Source organism: Anomalospiza imberbis, chromosome 22, assembly GCF_031753505.1.
Source record: "Anomalospiza imberbis isolate Cuckoo-Finch-1a 21T00152 chromosome 22, ASM3175350v1, whole genome shotgun sequence".
NCBI lineage: Eukaryota > Metazoa > Chordata > Aves > Passeriformes > Viduidae > Anomalospiza > Anomalospiza imberbis.
In genome coordinates this window covers 1,703,980-1,724,772 of record NC_089702.1, presented here as the reverse complement: position 1 = coordinate 1,724,772, position 20,793 = coordinate 1,703,980, and the positions used below count along the sequence as shown (strand labels likewise).

Below are 20,793 nucleotides of genomic sequence, written 5' to 3'. Positions count from 1 at the left end.
GAGCTCAACCAGACTCTTTAATCCTGGTCTAAACACATCTGGAATCAATATTTCGATTTCAAGGGCAGCAAAACAAACAAACAGGTACGTGCCTCTGGGTAAGATGCCAGGGACAGCCCAGCAGCACTTGGGACACAGAGCACCTACAGCCCTGCAGGGAGCACCAATCCACAATTCCCCTGTGTTTATTATCCCAGTGCTGCACTCCAGCTTTTAGGTCAGACCCCTCATCCAGGGCTGTTCCTGCTCCCACAGAGCTTGGCCTACACTCCCCCCTTCTGGCTGCACCTCAGCACAGTAACATTCTTGCAGATTGGATTAAAACCTCTTCCAATGGTTTCATAATACAATTTTATGCTAAACAGAACAAACAGAATTGGCTTTTTAAAAAATTATTACAATTCTTCTCTATTGAAATAATGCAGGCCCTTTACTGAAGGCAGAGCTCAGTGACACTCACTTCACTTTCATCTCCTCTCTCACAATTTAATTATTCAGAACTTTACAATTCCCCAGAGACCAACAAAGCACATTAAGCAGCTCTGCCTCAGATCAATGAGGAGATTAAATGAAGTACCAATTTGACAGAAGTAAATTGAGGCACAAGAAGCTCTTTTGTCTTGTCTGAAGACAATGAAACAGAATCCTGGGGAAGGGTCTCTATTCCCAACGCAGCAGCTCTCCCACAGGACCACACGTGCCAAGAGGGAGATCCCAGGTCATTATATGGCTCTGAATATTAACCAGGTACAATCCCCTGCTGGCTGTGACTCAGTGAACAGGGTTATTTCACACTGCCCCCAGCTGTCCTGGCAGCAGAGTGAAACCTGAACGGGTGGAATCCCACAGTCACAGGTGGGAACTCACTGCCCTGCCCCTGCAAGTTCCATTTGGTGCTATTAACAGCTGTACCCTCGTTAGGATGCTTAATTACAGCCATCTACAGCCCAGCCCACAGAGCTGTGTTAGGGCTTCAGCACAGGATGAGTGTTCAGACCAAAACTCTGGCGAGGTGCAAGGTGTGGTTACACAGCAGCCTCACATCCTCCCGCTGCCTGCAGCGACTGGGGCACGGGAAGCAGCTACAGGACACAAAGTCCCAGCCCAAATGTGGCCCTTCAGGGCAGCATCAAACCTCAGCCCCTGCCACAAGCTCCTGCAGTGCTGGATGAGCTGAATTCTCCTTTCCTAAGTGGCTGCTCCCCTCAGATGGTTTATTCCTGTAGCAAGTACTCACAGCACTGAGCACTTCCAGCCAAGCAGAGCTGTGCTTTGAAGCCTATTGCAAAAATAAACCTCATGGCTCCCTGAGCCCCCTCCCAGCAGCCTGCACCTGCCACTCCTGATCTGTGGAACAGCAGCAGCAAACGGAGGAGTGTCCTTAGCTCATGGATTCTGGGAGGAAGGAACAAAACAGGGAAGAAAAACAAGAAGAAGATTAAAATAGAAGTGTCTGTTCTGTGGCAGGTACATTCTTGTCTCTCTCAGGATTTTTTTCATAGAGGAGCACAGAGAGAAGATAGAGAAAGCAATTTCTATTTCTGCTCCTTGTTTTTCCCATGTGGAATGTGTTTGGAGAATTGTTTACCTGGGGTGATTGCTTGGTTGGGTTCTGGTGAGGATTGTTTGAGCCTGATGGCCAATCCAACCCACCTGAGTCTGCACTCTCAGAGAGGGTCACGAGTTGTGAGTTAGTTAGATATGGTAGTTAGAAAAAGTAGGTATGTAGTTTTAGTATCTTTCTTTAAATAGTGTATTAATGTATTATAGCATAGTTATAATAAAGAAATCATTCAGCCTTCTGGACTGGAGTCAGACATCAGCATTTCTTCCCACCAGGTTCACCTGCATTCACAATACTATTCGGCCTTGGATCACAGCAGCAGCAAGGAAGGGATCTGCAGCTGAAGCTTGGAAAGAGTCACCCACCTCATAGCACTGGTAAGAAAGAACAGCCAAAGGAACAGCAGGTGTCCCTGTTGCCCAGGGAACCCCCACAGTCCGAGGGCACACAGAGCCTCTGCAGGGAAGGGCCTCACTGCCCACCCCAGGGCCCAGGTCCCACCACTCCAACTGGTGCCTCTATGGAACACTCCAGATCCAGCCCAACCCCTACAGCAGTTTCTTTCTAAAGCAATGTGTGGAGGACACACCAATTATTCCCTAATTTCTTTGATGGCCAAGTGTGATATTGCACACAGGGATTTGTTTTGTTGAGGTTTTAGAAACTGTCTCTTTAAATCACAGTTCCCAGCTGTGTGAATAAACTCCTGGAAGCAGTTCCACACAAGCCCCAGTGCTGTGCTGCAGCTCCCATGGCCTTCCAAAGAGCAGGACTTTGACATTTTGACCACACATTTTAAAAAGCTCTCAATTTCCTAATCCCTTCTCTTTTAATTAAATTTAATGAGAGAGCTGGTTGGCTTGTTACTGTCCCTGAAAACAACATTCTCTGATGTTTGAAGAGTTAAAATATTTCAAACAGCTGCTGTCTGCTGGATCTACTGGTCCATTTGGTCTTGCTAATCTAAGCCTAGGAGTGAAGACAAACAACAGCCTGGAGGCAATGAAGTCTCCTAGGCCTGAAAAGCAGAAGATCTCAAGCATTATTTCTCTGTGGGTGCAGGAACTCACCAATCAGATTGAGAGAGGAGTTCTCAGCTTTCTCAAAGGCAACTTGGCTGTTTCCAAGAACCAAACCAACCTCGATCTGCAAAGGGAAAGGAAAGAAATAATTACATTAATTACCATCAGACCCAGCTCCAGATTGCTCCTTTGGTATCTCCAAGAACACCTCAGAAGGCAAGAAAAAGCAGCCAAAGCTCCACTTCCTGGGAAGAATGAAAAATACCAACCCCTCCTCTAAAACACCACTGAATGGAGAAGCTCACCAGGTACAACAACCTGGCTTTTAAAAGTTACTGGTTCAGTTCAAACCCAACTATTTTATTTCAGCAAGATCTAGCAAGCAAAGGAGAAAATAAAATCTCGTCCTTTCTACAGAAGGAAAAATCAAAAGTGAACATATCTGGAAGACAAAAAAACTCAAGAGAGGCTGTTTCCATGAATTAGTACTTAAAGCCCAAAAGGCTATTCCTGTATCCTCCCCAGCTCTGTAGTTTAGTGGAGGCTGCACTGAACTGCAAACAATGCTCTTTGTCTCCTCTGACACAGCAAATGAGCCAGACGTGTGACTTCTCCACAGGCAGGTCACCTAAACTACTCTTGGTAGCATGACCTGGTAGGACTTGCAGCTCTGCAGTCCCCAAGGAATGGACAGAAGCTCCTGGGAGCTCACCTTCTGCTTTTTGCTTGTTCCAGACTCCCCTTTGAGAATGCTGGGGTCCATGGCTTCCATGTCCTTCACCAACAGCCCAAAAAGTTTGTCATTAAAGCTGAATACCAGCTGTGGAAAGGGAAAACAAATCTCATTACAAAAAGCTAAAAAGGATTCTGACAAGACTACTAAGATTTGAAGGGAGAGAGGCCTGAACACCAAGTTAACCACCCAGCAGCTCCCTTGGAGGTTCTTCCCTGGAAAGCTCTGGAATGCTGACCATGTTCTTTCCCTGCCCTAATATAAGAGTAACAGACCTAAAGTTGCAGAACATGAAGTCAGCTAGAGAAACTCAAAGAAAAATCCTCCTTCCAAGAAAATCATCTATTCCCCTCCCTTCTCCCCAGCTCCGCGTTCTGTATCATCTGATGACATTTTTCTCTCACTTCAATAATTGGTGCTAGTCATGGAGAACAATTTAGCTCAAAATTGTCAGATCTTTTGCATTTCAGCTTGACAAGGACACTTCAGGAATAATGCTAATGAGAGACAGAATGAATGTAATGAGAAGTAGAGTCCATCCCACAGAAAACCAGGCTGCGTCTGCAGCCTTGACTTCCTTTCCTTGAGTTTGTATTTCCAACTGGCTTAAGATTCAGATCCTGCAAGGTGTAAATACTATGAGTGACCAACCTTGGCCTGTTTTGAGAACAAGGCCAAGCAGAGGCTATCACACAGGTCTTTGCAGGGACTGAAGCCCATCTGCTGCAGACCCCTGCAGGCTCAATTACAGGAACATCAGCTTTCCAAGGTCCCCAAGGAAAATACTTCATCCCTATTTCACTGCTTAAGTCCATAGAGCAGCAATAAATCGTGGAATTCCAGAAAAGTTTGGGCTGGAAAAGATCCTAAAGCTCAACCAGTGCCACCCCTGCCATGGGCAGGGACACCTTCCATCATACCAGGCTGTTCCAAGCCCGGTCCAACCTGGCCTTGGACACTTCCAGAATAAAATACACTGCACTTCGGAGGTGCCACTGAGAATGAATTAAACCTGGTGCTCGTCTTGATCTTATAGAGAAGGAGACAAAAGTGACTTCCCAAAAAATTCCAGGAGTTGCCATGCTCACATCCATCCAGGCCACAATGCAGAGAGACCCAAACTCTCCCAAGCCCTGGGATTTTCCTCACAGATTTAGGATAGGGCAGATTCTAAACCCCTCTGCCCATGCTCTCAGTGAAAGTCACAATGGTTTTACTTTTTATAAAGACATCCTTCTGATGCCTTGGGAAGGCTGAGCTAGAACAGAGACTGCAGGAGCTAAAGAATAAAGTAGGGATTTCTTAGGAGGCCTCAATGGATCCACCTTGGGCAGCACCAGAGCCCAGCCAGGGCTGCACCCCAGGTGAACCCAAAATGGTCACAAAATGCCCCACTGGTCACAGGGTCTCTCACTTTTATAAGCTCTGCTCCATTTGCACATTGGAGTTCACTGTCCCATTCCAGCTCCAGCCCATGCAGTCCCATCCTTGTTTCTCTCTCTTCAGCCCACGTTGTTTGTGCTCTTGGGCCTGAGATCTGGATCATTTGTCCTTGGTCCCCAGCTGGAGAAGGAATTGTTTTGTCTCCCTACTCTGTGCAGAGAGCTCACCATCCCCTCATATGAAACCCAGACCCACACACTAAAGCAGCACAGAAAAATATAAAAGCTAAAACCTGAGGCATCACTTCACACAAAGAACAATTCCTGCCCCTCGCCCAGCCTTTGCAGAGCTCTTGGCACCCTCAGATGCTCCCTCACAAGGCTGCACGAGGTGTTTTAGCCCAGTGTAGCCTCAAAGCCCCAGAGCACAGCCCACCTGCTGGCCCACGGAGAAGGCCTGGCTGTTGAACTGCTGGATGAACTCTGCAGCCATCTTGTCTGTGTCGTAGGGGTTGGAGTCAATGTTTTTCTTCTGCAGGAAGTCAATCTCGATGGTCATGGTGCCAATGCACTGCTTGGTCTTGTCAAAAGTGTATAAGGAAACTGAAAAAACCCAAGAAACAGCACATTTAAGGACAGCAAGGTCCCCCCCAGTGTATTAAACACGTTTGGCAATACACACCCTTCCCTTGAGAATTTCACTTGGTAAAACTGAATATGTTATTTCTGACAGAGACCCTTATTTCTCTTAACCCATGTTCAACTACAAGGTCAAAAATACAGTAAAATTGTCACTGAAAAGTCCTGTTTTTCACTGAAAATGCCTGCATTGCTCTAAAAACTCTTAATAAACCTTTAAAACAGCTCAAACACCACACAGACATTGGGGGATGAAGACAATGACAGCAAATCCAGACATGCTATGGTCCCACATGGCTGTATCTCCACCCAAGGGTTTGGACACATCTCCAGGAAGCCCAAAAGCAGCTTTAAGGGTAGCCTTGGCCAAAGGCAGTGACAAGAGGCCATCACTGGTTTTCTGTGGCAACAGGTTGCCAAGTTGTTCTCCAGATGAGGCAGCAGAAAGTGAATTACTGCACATTCAAATGCAGCAATGCAATCTGTCAGCCCAAACAAAGCACATCATCAACTGTCCATCCCTGACCCTGAGGAAACAGCCCCTACCCCAGAGGTGTCCTTGGGCCCATGCTGACATCTCCAGGTTTCCTTCAGTGATGCAGAATCCCCTGAACAGAAAGCCAAGGGGCAGGGAAGGCACTGCACAGTCACTGCCACCCTGATCCCACAGGTACAGCACGTGGGAAACAAGAGGCCACTCAGGCTGGAAAGAGGGAAAGAGGATGGAAAGGAAAGAGCACACAACCCACAGCTCCAGGGACCCTGCCCAGCATGGGTGGCCCAAGGGCAGGACCTCACAAACAGGCAGGCCCAGCAATCCAGAAAGCAGGCTGCAGCAGAATCCAAAGATTCTCCAGAAGACTGAGGAACATTAAAGGTTTGCTTTGAATTTGGAGAACAAAGTCTCCTCTGCTCCAGCAGTAAGGATGAAGTAGGAGAAGGGGAATGTGGGAAAGGTGCTTCACTCCATCTGTGATTTCCTGGCCAGCCCTTGGCAGCAGAATGGCTCCAGAACAAACCAGCAGATGCTGAGGTGTGATAGCAAAACAAGCCCCCAGCATGGGCTGCTCCAGGACTTGTGCAAGTGAAGGGAACAAGGAGAGCCTGTCTCCTGCTGAAGGTGTGACCAGAACACACAGCACACACACCAAACACCCTTCCTGGCATGGGCCACCCTGGGAGGAGCTGCCAAAGACAGATCTTCCAGGAAACAGGGATAAAGATGAAAACACTACTCCTGATCTACTGCACTGAGCTCTTTCAAAAGGGATACAGCAGCAAGGGTTATCCCTTTGGTCCTGCAAGCAAACACCAGGAGCTCCTCTCACCTTACAGGTCACCTCTGAGCAGTTTCCTTTTCCTTGCTGAACCTCATGGCTTTGTCAAATAAAAGCTTCTGGAATATCAGCCCCTGGATTTGGTCACATCACAGGCCTGAGGTGTCAGCAGCCCTTACATCCAGGACTGAGTGCTGAGGGGAACCCCCAGCACGGGGCTGCAGCGCACCCAGCAGAGTACAGCACCAGCTCCAAGAGCCTGGAATGTCCCAGAGAGAGGCTGGGAAGGCAGCAGGGACCTCCCTGGGGTGGGAAGGCATCTGAGGCAGCCTGCCCTGGCTCCAGCTGGACATCTCTGCTGGGAACACAGGAGCTGGTGCAGCTGGAGTGCATGGAAGGCAGGACAGACAGATCCATCAGGGCACTCTGCCTTCACACCAGGAAAACCACTCACCTGGAAAACCACTACTGTATCATCAGGGGCTCAGCAGGACTCATCACTGCTCCACAGAGCTGTGGGCTGCATTTATACTGACATTTAAAATACAGCTTCCACATTATCAGGGGACCAGGACAAAGCACAAGCCCTGGGAAATCACTGCATTTCTGAACACTTCTCCCTGCCTGCAGAATGTTTTTACAAATCCCTTCCACCCAGCACGGAGTCAGATGACATTTAGTCACTCTGTACAGAATCACTGCATTATTTTTGTTAACACAGGCTCCCACGTAGCTGGAAGGTTTACAGCAAAGCCCAGGACAAGGACAGTCACAAACTGCTCTGAGAGCTGATCACACCGAGTATCAGTGCTTCTTTCCCCAGAAGACCTGAGTAGTGAAAAGCATTGACCCGTGAGTTGGCACATGATCAGCAGCCAAACAAGGGTGAGAAACAAATTAATTTATGACTCTTCCCCTGTTATAGGTCCTTCTTCAGTTAGAACAAGACCAGCTAGCAAAAACTCAGATTAACAGAATCATCAAGGTTGGAAAAGGCCTCCAGGATCACCAAGTCCAACCATCAACCCAGCACCAGCACCATGGTCACCACTAAATAATGCCCTCAAGTGCCACATCCAAACATTTCAAATATTTCCAGGAATGGTGACTCCACCACTGTCCTGGGCAGCCTTTTCCAAGTCTTTACAACCCATTCTGTGAAGATATTTTCCCTAATATCCAACCTACACCTCCTCTGACACAACTTGAGGCTGTTTCCTTTCATCCTGTCCCTTTTCTCCAGGGAGAAGAGACCAAGCTGCTTCCAGGTCACTGTATGGAGCAGAAAGGTCTCCCCCAGCCTTCCTCTCCAGGTTAAAATCCTGGTCTGTGAGACATCCAGAGAGGCAGAGACACCCACTCCAGCCTGTCCCTACAAACACATCAGACTTCACATCCGAGTACTGATCCTGCTCAGGGACCTGCTGAGACCACAGGAGCTGGGAAAACAAACAGCCAGGAGGGAGCTTCCCCCGGAGCACCTCACACCCACAGTGTCTGAGGCTGGAAATGAGGGTGTGTATTCCATTGCCATCTGTCAGAGCTGGGGCAGCTCTCTGCTGCTCTCTGGGCAGTTTTCTTTATGTCTCCCACAGCCAATCCTCCCTCCAGGAGATCTCTGCTGTTCATGGCCAGTGAGTGTCCCTGCATGGCTTTCTTCCCCCCTGCATTCCCAGAGGAGCAGCTTTCTTCCCCACTGCATTCCCAGAGGAGCAGCTTTCTTCCCCCCTGCATTCCCAGAGGAGCAGCTTTCTTCCCCCCTGCATTCCCAGAGGAGCAGCTTTCTTCCCCACTGCATTCCCAGAGGAGCAGCTTTCTTCCCCACGGCATTCCCAGAGGAAGCCCAGGCCCATCCCCAGCAGCCCTGGAGCTTCAGAGGAAAACTCCACCCTTGTGCAGGATCCCTGCTCCAGCAGAAGCACAGCTGGCACTGCAGGAGGGCTGAGCCACCATGGGATGGGACTGCTGCCACCTCCCTGACCCACAGGCTGCCAGGGCCTGCTCTGACTCTGGCAGTGGTTTGTTTTTTTGTTTGTATTACTGCATTTGTATTTTTTAACTTTCCTAGTAAAGAACTGTTATTTCTATTCCCATATCTTTGCCCGAGAGCCTCTTAATTTCAAAATTATAATAATTTGGAGAGAGAGGGTTTACATTTTCCATTTCAATGAAGACTCCTGCTTTTAAAACAAGACACACAGCCACACCACTCCTCAGGCCCAGCCTTCCTTATCCTGACACAGGATGTAGTCATCAGCTCTGCCCACAGGCCCAAAGGAGGGAATTCCCTGGAACCACTGCAAGCTGCTCCAGGGGCAAAGCAGTGGCCTCTTGAACAGTGTGCTGCAGTGCAGAGAGCAGGATCCCAGCAAGGCAGAGGAGGAGCTGCCCTCTCCAGGAGCACAGAGGTGACTCCTGATGGTCCAAAGAACAAATGTGATCCATTACCTGGACCTGCTGGAGCAAAGAACATGGAGACCCTCCTGTAACAAGCTGCTGCCAGGAGTCTGGTCAGCATTCCAGCAGCTACAGACAGGTTCAACAGCTGCACCTGCACCTGACAGTGATCCAAAGCAGAGGGAATAGTGACACACCACACAAAGTGACAAAAGAGCTAATTGCTCTCCTCCAAACATTCACCAGGGCTTGTAAGGCTCGAGGAAGACTTGAAATAGGGATAGAAATTCACCTCAGCCCTTCACAGCCCTTGCTGCAGAATATTCTGGTCAGTTACTGGTGCAAACATCAGTGCTGCTCCCAAAGCTCAGCACTGCAGGGCACACTGCTGTTCCTGGAACTAGAACATCTCCATTCATTCCAGTGCTGGTGCCAAGAAATTCCCCAAGGACAAGAGGTGTCTTCTGTTAGTGGGGGTGTTCCCCAGAGACCCAGAACAGGCTATCCAGGACATGTTCAATGTTCATATCTGCATGTGGACACCGACATCCCACACAGAGCCAGGCTGAGACACCAGCAGGTATCTGGAGAAACTGCCAAAACAGTCTGCCCAGGACTGGAAAACATTAAAAGCAGAAAAGCTGCAGACAGTAGAGCAGCTCCTTCACTAACGAGGGCCTCACATCACCTGGAGAAGGACTGGAGATCTGTGAGTTCCCAATTCAGTTTCCCTTCAGGATGGAAACATGAATTCAGCTTTATGAACACATCCCAGTCGCTCTGACTGACTCACCATCAATCTCCTGCCCGATGGAAAGGCCGGCCCATTTTCTCTGAAAAACAAGACAAAAAGGTCAGAACACCTGCCCTGCAGAACAAACACCTACCCTGCAGAACACCTGCCCTCTCAAAGGCAGCCTCCTCACCCAGAGGAGCAGGATCCCCCAGAGAACCTTCAGCGGTAGAAAAAAGGGGCAGAATGGAATTTCCCAAAGACCTCCAAATTAACAGGAAACAAGTCAAAAACATTGAATAATCTCTCCAAATAATTCCTGTGACCTCAGAAGGTTGTTCTGTCCAACCTCCTTCAGCTTACTGGTCTCCCCACCATTCTGGAGGCAGAAGCTGTGGTGCTGGATGGGGCTTTTTGTCCCTCTGCTAATTTCCTACCAAAGCCAAAGTTCTGAGCACTCCAGAGGTACCAGAATGGCTGTTACACACCCCATGAGCATTTTAAAAGATTGTTCTAATGTGCTCCAAGGTGCAGTATTACCTAAACCAAGAGAACCAGTAAGAATGAAACTTCAAATCTTTTAGATCCCTTGGAAATTCCTTTAGAGAGGCTTGTGCTGCATGGAACTGCAGAACTGGGAAATGGTTCATGAATTATGTGACACAAAAAAAATCTATAACCTTTACAATTCCAACAGTTCTGGCTCGATGACTGTAAAAATGTGGTTTTCCCAGTGGCTGCTGCTGTGTTACAGACTGGCTGCGATGTGTTCACAGCCCTCATCACAGGCTCTGCCATGTTCACAACCCCTCAGGTATCAAATAAAGGCACCAGTCACATGTAGGTATTGTTACAAACAGCTCCAGGGAGATCACATTTGAAAAGCTGTAGTTTATGGCCATTTCTATTTGCCTTTTTGTCTGGGAGAAGGAACACAGTAACTTTGTTTACAAAGTGAACATTTCTCCCTTTACACCCTCTCCAACATCCACAGAACACCCTGAGTTAGAAGGGACCACACAGGATCATCCAGTGCAGCTCCTGGCCCTGCTCAGACCCCCAACAATGCCACCCTGTGCATCCCTGGAGTGGTGTCCAAAGGCTCCTGGAGCTCTGGCAGCCTCGGGGCCGTGCCCATTCCCTGGGGAGCCTGGGCAGTGCCAGCACCTCTGGGGGAAGATTTGTCAGGATCTTCTCTGTGGCAAGAGATACAGCTCAACCCCCATGCTCACTTGGCTGGTTTCTGCTAAAGGTTCATCATCACTGTGCAGCAATTCATGTTTTAGGCTATCAGGATACAAAATCAGTCACAGCTTTCAGTGTTAAGAGTCAAGATTACCACAGAATAAAGGTGGTCAAGAACTCCACGTGAATGTTGAGTGTACAACAAACAGATATTCTGGAGGCCTCAGAGCACAGACATCCCTGAACAGGAGCAGTAAACACACAGTGGGTGTGAGACTGACTGCAACTATCTGAGGCTCTGGGAAACACTGGGAATTTTAAAATTAAAACACAGTATCAGGAATGCCCCAGTGCTCAGAGGGCTGAAACAGCTCTGCTGTGGAGACAGGCTGAGTGAATGGGGCTTGTTCAACCTGGAGGAGGCTCTGGGGGATCTCATTGTGGCCCTTCAATAGATAAAGTGGGCTTCAATCTTTTTAAGGGGACAGAGTTTTAGTAGGGACTGTAGCAAAAGCAAAAGGGGAAGTAGCTTTAAGCTAAAAGAGGGTGTATTCAGACAGGGTGAAAATGGTAAAACCTTACCCAGAGACATTCCAGGGAACATTCAAGGTCATACTGGACGAGGGCTGTAGACAAACTGGTCCAGTGGGAAATGTCCCTGTTCATACAGCCTTTAAAGGCCCCTTCCAACCCAAACAGCTCTATATATATCAAGCATTCACCTCCCAGAAGCTGCAACACTCCCTGCACAGCCCCTTCTCCAAGGGGAGCACCTGGCCTCACCCCTTGGCAGATGGGCTCTCCTGGCTCCACATCCACTGCAACATACAAAAATCAACCCTAGACCTGAGTGCACTGACTTGAACAGCACAAACATCTCCTGCTGGTCACTGCTGGGCACCTTGGGCATCACAAACCACAGCCAGACACTGGAGAACATAACATCCCCCACCCACTCACCGGGACAGACCCAGTTCCAGCAGCACATCAAAATGTCATTTGGGGGCTTCTGCCAAGATGTGCTGAGGAAAAAAAAAATCTCCTGTGTCTGCAGCACAGAGACTGGGCTCTGGAGCAGTGAGTGGCAGGGAGATATGAAAGCATTGAATCAGAGGCAATTGTTGCAGGTTCATGGGATGAGACAGTGTGAGCAGTAAAAAGCTACAAGCTTCATTTTTCAAGTTAGAAGTTAATTACATTCATTATTTATTCTAACCATCATTTAACATCTAATGATGACTTAATTAAGAAAGAGGAGACAAAGGGGTTTGGGGTTTTTTTAATGCATTTCATTGCACTTTTCATCTAAAAATACTAACAATGACTGAATGTAGCCAATAAAACTTCCAGCAGGTCTTAAAAATGAAAAACACAGCAAAGAAACCCTTTAAAGTCAAGGGAAAATGGGGAACAATAAAGATTCACAAGGAAGGGCAGATATTGCTTAGGCTTTTCTTTTTCAAATAGTTTATTTCTGGTGGAATTTTAAAAGGTTAAATTGCACATTTTCCAGTATCTTTATCCCACCATGCACTAAAAATATATCAAAGCAATATAAGCACAGTCACTTCGACTGCAGTACGAGTATCCTTGAACTTCTGCTGGCAGAAATCAAATTTGCAGCACACACTTATTAGAGAACTTATCTTCAATCCTGGTCCTAAAAGAGATTTTGCTTATTCTGTAGCAGAGTAGAAAGTCCAACCATCCCATACCTGGGGCAAGCTGAAGGCAATGCTGCCAGGGACAACCGAGGGGTGGGTTCTCAGCGTGAAGATGTACTTGTGGTTGGGAGAGGTCTTCACCACAACATGTCTGGAAAAGAGATCAGTATTTTACTTTGATGTGTACCAGGAGGGTTCTGCATTGCTCACAGTGCTGTGAGAGCTCAAAAGAAACACCCAGCTTATCTCTGGGGCTGCACAGGAAAACCAAAAGCATTGGAGCCACAGCCACAGATACACAGCAGGGTGACAGAGCCCACCACCCTCACTGTACAATGTGATCTCAAAGCCCAACTGCAAGACTTTGCACCAAAAATTAATATTTACATCCCCCCAGTAGCCCTTTTCTTCAGGATTGCACTGTACAAATGAGAGAGAACCAAACCACAACCACAAACACCAAGGCTGCCACAGCTAAAAATCAACACAAGTTTCACATCTCGAGCATTAACACCAAAGCATCAATATTTTACCCCCACACAAGCACCATCCCCAGCAGTGATGCCAACAAGAAGTAGATACAAAGCCTGTACAGGGATCTGAGTGTATTGTTTAGAAATTTGATAGTAGAAATAGTGGGAGGAATTTCTGTACAAAAAGTAAAATCACACAGGCTCTGGGGCTGTTCCTCCTGGCACAAGTGACCGGCTGATCTTGAACTCAAGACAGCGTCTGTGTGGCTGGAAAAACAGCATCAGTGTTGGAAAGTGGCCCTGTGGGAAAGGACCTGGGGGTGCTGATGGACAGCAGTTGAACAAGAGCTGATGTGTGCCCAGGTGGGCAAAAAGGCCCAGGGCACCTGGCCTGTATCAGAGTGGCCAGCAGGCCCGGGGCAGGGACTGTCCCCTGTGCCGGGCACTGCTCTATCGGAATAAATCAGCAGACTCCATTTTCTTCATGGTGGAAAAAGCTCCCTCTTTATTCACAAAACTGGTTTTTATACAGTTTTACAGACCTCATGAGTAACTCCAATTGGTCAGTATCTTTCTTGCCAATTACTTTAATGGTTAGTAACAAGCTGTTACCCTGTCTTGATTGGTCACTCAAACCCCCGGGGTGCACATGCAGAAAAAATTGTTTATAAAAGATGGTTCTCATTTTTCTAACAGTATAAAAAGAGTTTATACAGGTGCTAGCTGGTTTTCACCCAGGAATAGATTGTTATGCTAATGAACTGCTCACACCAGGATTCCTTTCACATGGGAACTTGCAAAGTGCTATCTTGACAAGGCCAGCCACTGATTTTAGGAGAGCAGATTTGATTTTATTAGGCCTTTCTTTATAATTTTTCTACCTTACTGCAGCACTGGTGAGGCCACACCTCGAGGACCCGGGTGAGTTCTGGCTCTTCCCTGCCAGGAAGATATTGAGGGGCTGGAATGTGTCCAAGGAATGGAGATGAGGAAGGGTCTGGGGGGGGCTCAGCCTGGACCTTCTCACTCTCCACAAGTCCCTGACAGGAGAGGGCAGCCAGGATGGGAGGGGGGTTGGCCTCTGCTCCCAGAGAACAGGGACAGGATGAGAGGAAATGGCCTCAAGATGTGCCAGGGGAGGTTTGGATTGAACATCAGGAAGAACATCATGGAAGGGGCTACTCAGGGAGGTTTGGAGTCCCCATCCCTGGAGGTGTCCAAGGAACACCTGGACGTGGCACTCGGTGCCCTGGGCTGGGGACAAGGTGGGCATTGGGCACAGGTTGGACTCAGTGATCTGGGAGACCTTTTCCTCAATGGTGCTGTGATTCCATCATAGAACAGTTATAAAACCAGAGCAATACAAGCAGTCAGGAGCAGACACAGCAGCAGCCATGGCATGTGTCTGTCTGTCACACTCAGAATTGAAGCTGTCAGCAACAAAGATACTCAAAAGCTGCTTCTAGCTCTCCTCAGACTATGCCTGATAGCTCTTATCATGTGACAGGCAGACAGCTTGCTGGCATGAGAAAGCAAAACCAAAGGAGGCTGGGATTTGTGTGCTCTGGCAGCAGGGTGAGGTGGAATCAGGGTTCACCTCATCTTCCTCTCACAGCTGCTGGCACTGTGAGCACCCTTGGGTACACAAGGCAGCAGTTCCATGGGATTTTACCCCTCACCGACCCCACGGTCAGGAAGGGCAGGATGAGCTGTGCTGGCAGCCAAGGTGCACTCTCCTGGCCCTCCTCCCTCCCTGCAGCCCATGTTTTCCATGCACATATACTCCCTGTACTTCCATTTGCACATGCCCAGCCAATCCAGCACCACGCAAGTGAGGCTCTGCACTGGCTCCATCCTGTGTGCAGAACAGCTCCAGCCACACCAGCCACAGGAAGGAGCATATGGACCTTGGAGACAAGAGGAAATGTAGCCCAAACCAGGAGCCATGGCCAGCTGTCACCTGCAAACCCCACCCAGGCACTGCTGGCACTCGGTGGCCTGGCAGGGTCAGAAGCATTTTCAACACACCAAAGTGACAACAGAGCTCCCAGCTCAGGCAGACACTGAGCTGAGTCCTCACTGGTTCTGACCCAAAATCACCCATCAGCTGCCAAGACACCCTTCCCTTGCCTCCTCCTCCTGCCCCAGGCATAAATCCAGGAACTTGGTGTAGGTGGTGAAGTTCCATACAAATGTTACAGCGGAGAACAAGGCATTAATTGGTGCTGCACAGCAGCCAGGGAAGATTTATGAAGATTGGAAGACAGCAGATGTCACTCCTGCCTTCACGTAGGAGGATCCAAGGAATTACAGGCTGGTCAGCCTCACCTTACTCCCTAGGGAAGTGATGGAGCAACTAATCCAGGAAGCCAAACAGATTAAAGCACAAGCCTTCACGTAGGAGGATCCAAGGAATTACAGGCTGGTCAGCCTCACCTTACTCCCTAGGGAAGTGATGGAGCAACTAATCCAGGAAGCCAAACAGATTAAAGCACAAGAAAGTGACTGGGAGTCACTCTGAGCATGGATTTAGGAATGGTCAGCGTGGATTTACAAAAGAAAATCCATCCTGACCAGCACAACAGCCTTCTCCAATGAAATGGTGAGCTCTGGGGCTGAAGGGAAAGCTGGATTTATCCCAACACTGGCAAACTTTCCACACTGCCTGGCACAACCACCCTCAGACCCTGCTGTGATACAGACTGGGCAGGGAGACAGGCTGGAAAATGAACTGCTGCCAACATCATCAAATCCACTGCAGGTCACTGGGATCTGCAAATCCCACTGCAGGTCACTGGGATCTGCAAATCCCACTGCAGGAGGTCACCCCAGGAGTCCACATAGGGCCAAAACGATTTAACCCCTTCATTCTGAGCAGCTGAAGGGACAGAGCTCCTCAGCCAGCCCACAGGGGACACGCCTGGGTGTGCTGCTGCTCAGAGGGACCTCCAGATCCTAATCAAGCTCAATAAGGGAAAATGCAAAGTCCTCCACCTGGGGGGAACAATCCCATGCCCCAGTGCAGGCTGGGGGCCAACTGGGGGCCAAGAAGCCCCGGGAATCAGGTGGACAATGAGCTCAACGGGAGCCAGCAACACATCCCTGCAGCACATGTGGGTAAGATCCCCTCGGGGTGCATTAGCCAGGAACAGGCTGCACAGGGTGCCCAGGGGATCCCTGGAAGTGTCCAAAGCCAGGCTGGACAGGGCTCGGAGCACCCTGGGATAGTGGAATGTGTCCCAGCCCATGGCAGGGGCTGGAAGTGGATGATCTTCAAGGTCTCCTTGCAGCTCATTGGGTTATTCCATGATTAGGGACAGCACCAGTGTCAGAACCCAGAATGTCCCTTGGACACTCTTGGATGTTCCGGGCCCAGGTCAGAAGCATTTGAGACCCTGGAATGCGGCCACAGACCCCTGTGGCTTTGAACCTGACCCATGGAACAATTTACCAACCTTACAGGAAGAACAAGGAATCACAAAAGTTTAGATATTATAGTAGAAGTAGTCACAAAGTGACAGGAAGAATTTTTGAGTGCTGTACAGGGGGGTTTTAGGCCTTGTACAGAGGGGTCTGAGTTTTGTACATGGGGATCAGAAGTTCTAAGATGGAGGGACTTGGGTGTGCCCTGTCCTCTTTCCTTCTCCTTCCTAACCTCCATGTTCTTGGTGATGTTGGCACTCACAGATTGGTTTAGAGTAGAAAGTCACTATTCAATATAGGTGATGGGCACTGGGGAAAAACTATAAACATTCAACACGTAATGGATGATATAAAAGAGGGCACCAGCCCTCTGTTGTTGGAGTGTGCCTTTGTCTGACTGCTGAACGGACCGCAGCAGCTCAGGGAGAAATCTTTTAGATAACACACAATAAACTACCTTGAGACCGGACGACTGAAGACTGCTGAGTCTTTCTTTGGAAGCTCAGGTTGGAGGAGAGATTTTTTCCATCTTTCAGGCTCACCCCAGTCTGGGGGTGAGCCCTGACACACCAGCAGCAGGAACAGGCAGTGATCCTCCCTGGATGGAACAATACTCCAAGGACAGCTCATTTCAAACTGAGCAGTGGGTAAAGCAGAGAACTATCCAGGAGGCCAGGACTGAAAACAGGAGTTTTCCAGCACAGTATCACTCTGAGTAATCCAACTTAGTATCGACACACAACCAAGCAGAAAGGAAGGTGTGACAGAGTATGAGAGAAACACGCCCAGAGGCAACAAACAAGTTCCAGCTGCAATTCAGAAATATTTGTTCAGAATATCACAAAATGCACCTGATGACAACTAACACCTGACTGGAAGCAGCTCATGATACAGGAAAAGACCCAAAATTAAAGCTTTTTAAAGCCCCAAATGGGTCCTGAGCAGTGCACACAACAGTGACTTCAACATGTACAGATTCAGCATCTCTGAAGGAAGAAACAAACTCCATCACTGCTGGGCTTTACTTCAAAAACCCAAAATGCAAGAAAATGACAATACCTGGTAAAAATATTGGGGAGGAGTATCCACAAAGATTTTATACCAATTACTAAGCTGGGACATTCCATTCACCAGAAACATCTCCAGCAAAGCAGAAAGACAGCAGAGCTTGGCAACAGACAAATAGATGCCAGGAAGAAAAAACAAAGAGAAAAAAATGAAAAAAAAAATCAGCTTTCTGAAAGAAAATACTAGGAAAGGTCAAATCCTGACAGGTACTGTGAGAAAAACCTGCATAAGGCACAGGAACAACCATGTTTCTTCTCAAAGACAACAGGAACAGGCAGCTTCCAACAAGCTGTAATCTAAGTACTACAAATGCTCAAAACAAGGCAACAGCAGAAAAACTAAATGCATTTTCCTACACTGATGTTCACCAGGAAGGAGCTCAGAGAACTCATGGAGACACAGGGGGGAAATCTCAAACTCATTAAGAGCTTCTGGTTATACATGAACAAAAGGAACAACAAATCACCAGGGCCAGACAGCTCCCAGAGCTCTCCCAGGAGGAACTGCTGCTCTCTTCTGTGTGTAAATCCTCGCCTGCAACTGTCAGATCCAACCCATGTGCTGCCAGCTCTCAGGAAGGGCTCCAGGAAACTGGGCCCAGGAAACTGCTGGGAAATTTGCTGGCCAGGCTGAGCAAACCAAGAGAAACTCCAGCAGACATGAATTAACCTGTGAGTGCATCAGATTTTCTGTTGCTGAAGCACGAGCAGGGCTCCTGTGAGGGAGGGGATGACTCAGGTATCCACGCGGAGGTGCCAGCAGGGATCTCATCCCATGCAGTGCATGTTTGGAAACCCAGAGCAATCATTCAGCAAGGGCTCCTCAGAAAACTAAACTGGCCTAGGAGGGATGGGCTTCCCATGTGAAAGGGAACAAGCAGTTCTTAACATGAACAAAAACCTGCTACTGAGACAGCCTGCGCTGACTGCTGTCCCCTCACAGCCTGGCTGTGCTCAGAACTGGTTTCTCTCTCCAAACTGCACCAAGAGTCCTCAAGGTAGAAGCAGGACACAGGATGAAGATGGTGCCACTCCCCAAACCATTACACACCACACACTGGGGCCATACAGTGCATGGCCTGGTGTGAACTCCGAGCACTGACTCATCCCTGTCCAGCTCACAGGGTGCAGGAAGCAAAGCGTGAGAAGATGATCAGCAGCACCCTGGGGTTAGACCATCTCCTTGATCCAAGGGCAAACTCCAGCTCTACACCCCCAGCAGCAAACAGAGCAGAGCCCTTGTGGAGGTATCACCAAAAACCCTCCCGAGCAGGCAGCATGGTGAGGGACCCGAGCCAGGGGTGCTGCCAGCGGAGCTGCAGCCAGGCCTGGCCCCAGGGAGCTGCAGCCAGTGCTGGCCCCAGGGAGCTGCAGCCAGTGCTGGCCCCAGGGAGCTGGAGCAGGGCTGGCCCCAGGGAGCTGGAGCAGGGCTGGCCCCAGGGAGCTGGAGCAGGGCTGGCCCCAGGGAGCTGGAGCCAGGGCTGGCCCCAGGGAGCTGCAATGCAGCACCAGCTCCAGCCCCAGCCCTGCCAACACCAGGAGCTGCCCGTGCTCCCTCTGACACTGTGCAGCCATCTGCAGCATCTGCTCCCAGCCAAACACACTGCTGGTGTGTGAGCACCACTGCTAGAAATAAACAGCTCCCAGGGGCACGGGAACAGCCAGAACCACATTCAGCCTGCTGAGCCAGCACATCCCGGGGCACTGCCTCCTGCGTGCTGCCACAAATGCCAGGAGAGAGCGTTCTGGAAGTGAAAGGAGCACAGCCGCTGCAGGGCTGGCAGCTGGGTCCCTGCAGGACATCCATACTGGAGGAAATTAAAGTTTTTATAATGCATGAGGTACAATGCTCAGTTCAGGTATTTTTGTAACTCAATTACGTTGGAAAAAAAATCAACCTGGGGAAAACCATACTTTGAAAAGACCAGAACACTTTTCTGCCCAAGCAGACACTTTTACCTGCTTCTGACTCAAAAAGTTCTGCTGGTTTAGGGGGTGGTTTTGTTTGCTTTTGGCATTTTGTACTCCAGCTGGGTTCATGAAATCACAGTTCAGTTCATGGCTCCAGAGCCATGACAGGTGCCAGGGCAGCAGAGCTGGCTGACAGCACGGACAGGCTGAACACATCCCTGCATTCCTGCAGCTCAGCACTGCTGTGTTCTCCACCCTTAGCAGAGTTCACCTGGGACAGGTATTTTATATAAAAGGTGGATATATCATTCAGTATCTCCTTTAACATTTTCCCCATTTTTCAAACCCAAGCCCTTCTGCCTTGTGCTGCACGTGATATTCCCTTTCAGCTGAAATTAATGACTTCTGTCTACAACCTACATACTCAAATCTGTCAGAGCTTCCCTAAAGCTGCAGCAAAGCAAAGAATCTATGTGAATTGGCTTCTTGTAACACAAAACCCTTCTGTGTGGGCTGAGCTGAACAATGCAGGTGTTTTCCACCTAACAGAAGTAAACCCCAGAGTCGGGTTCCATCAGCCACCCCAAAACTGCAATTAAAGAATCCAGCTTGTTGCGCCTACACTATGGCTGCTTCTCCCTTTTGTTCTTGTGCATGAAAACCCTGAGAACAAGAGCTCTCCTGGCTCTGCTCAGCACTCCCAAATGATGTGAAAGTGAGAGGATGCCACAAGTAACACAATAAAATGATAAAAACATTTTTGAAATAGTTCAAATATCCTCACTATGTAGCAGGAGCAACAGCAAAACCAAAACAAACAAAAATTATCACAAGAAGTACTTCATTAAAATAATTATTCCATTAGTTAAGCAGATGCAGTTCCCAAGAAAGAAATACTTTAGAGCCACAGCCACCCTTCTTCCAGCATCTCCCATTTCCAGAAAGAGCCACACTGGAAGTTCTGCTCTCTAAGGACACAAAGTTTTGTTAATCAAACTGCTCTGTTCACCTTTCCAAACATGAAGTGTCGTTCCCCCTTCACACAAATTTTGAAAACAATTCCATTTTGGTTAAAAGCTGAAAGAGTAATAGTGCACACTTACTGCCCAGACTGGAAGTCCTTCTCGTTCACCACAGCACAGTTGGTCAAGGACAGCTCATCAGTGGGACATCTCGCTGCTTGCATAGGCTACAAGAGAGGGGTGGGAAAAATGTCAAATAAAATTCTGTTTTTCCTTTACCAAGCCAAGCCTCAAGACTTCTGCAAAACCACAAAGCACAAAACAGGTCTCCTGAGTCCTGGCACACTCTCAGAGCCCGCTG

The 20,793-nt window shown here is 48.7% G+C and overlaps 1 protein-coding gene across 2 annotated transcripts in view; it reads right to left on the bottom strand.

The window, feature by feature from the left end:
• The window catches only part of NSF (N-ethylmaleimide sensitive factor, vesicle fusing ATPase), an 80,140-nt gene that overhangs the window by 46,420 nt on the left and 12,927 nt on the right, over positions 1-20,793 (bottom strand). For both annotated transcript variants that reach the window (XM_068212191.1, XM_068212192.1), the window contains exons 2-7: positions 20,574-20,659; positions 12,648-12,747; positions 9,808-9,847; positions 5,138-5,304; positions 3,299-3,406; positions 2,635-2,710 (exon numbers count right to left, since the gene is read on the bottom strand). In XM_068212191.1, coding sequence (XP_068068292.1) covers positions 2,635-2,710; positions 3,299-3,406; positions 5,138-5,304; positions 9,808-9,847; positions 12,648-12,747; positions 20,574-20,659 — 577 coding nt within the window. The remainder of the gene's footprint in view (positions 1-2,634; positions 2,711-3,298; positions 3,407-5,137; positions 5,305-9,807; positions 9,848-12,647; positions 12,748-20,573; positions 20,660-20,793) is intronic.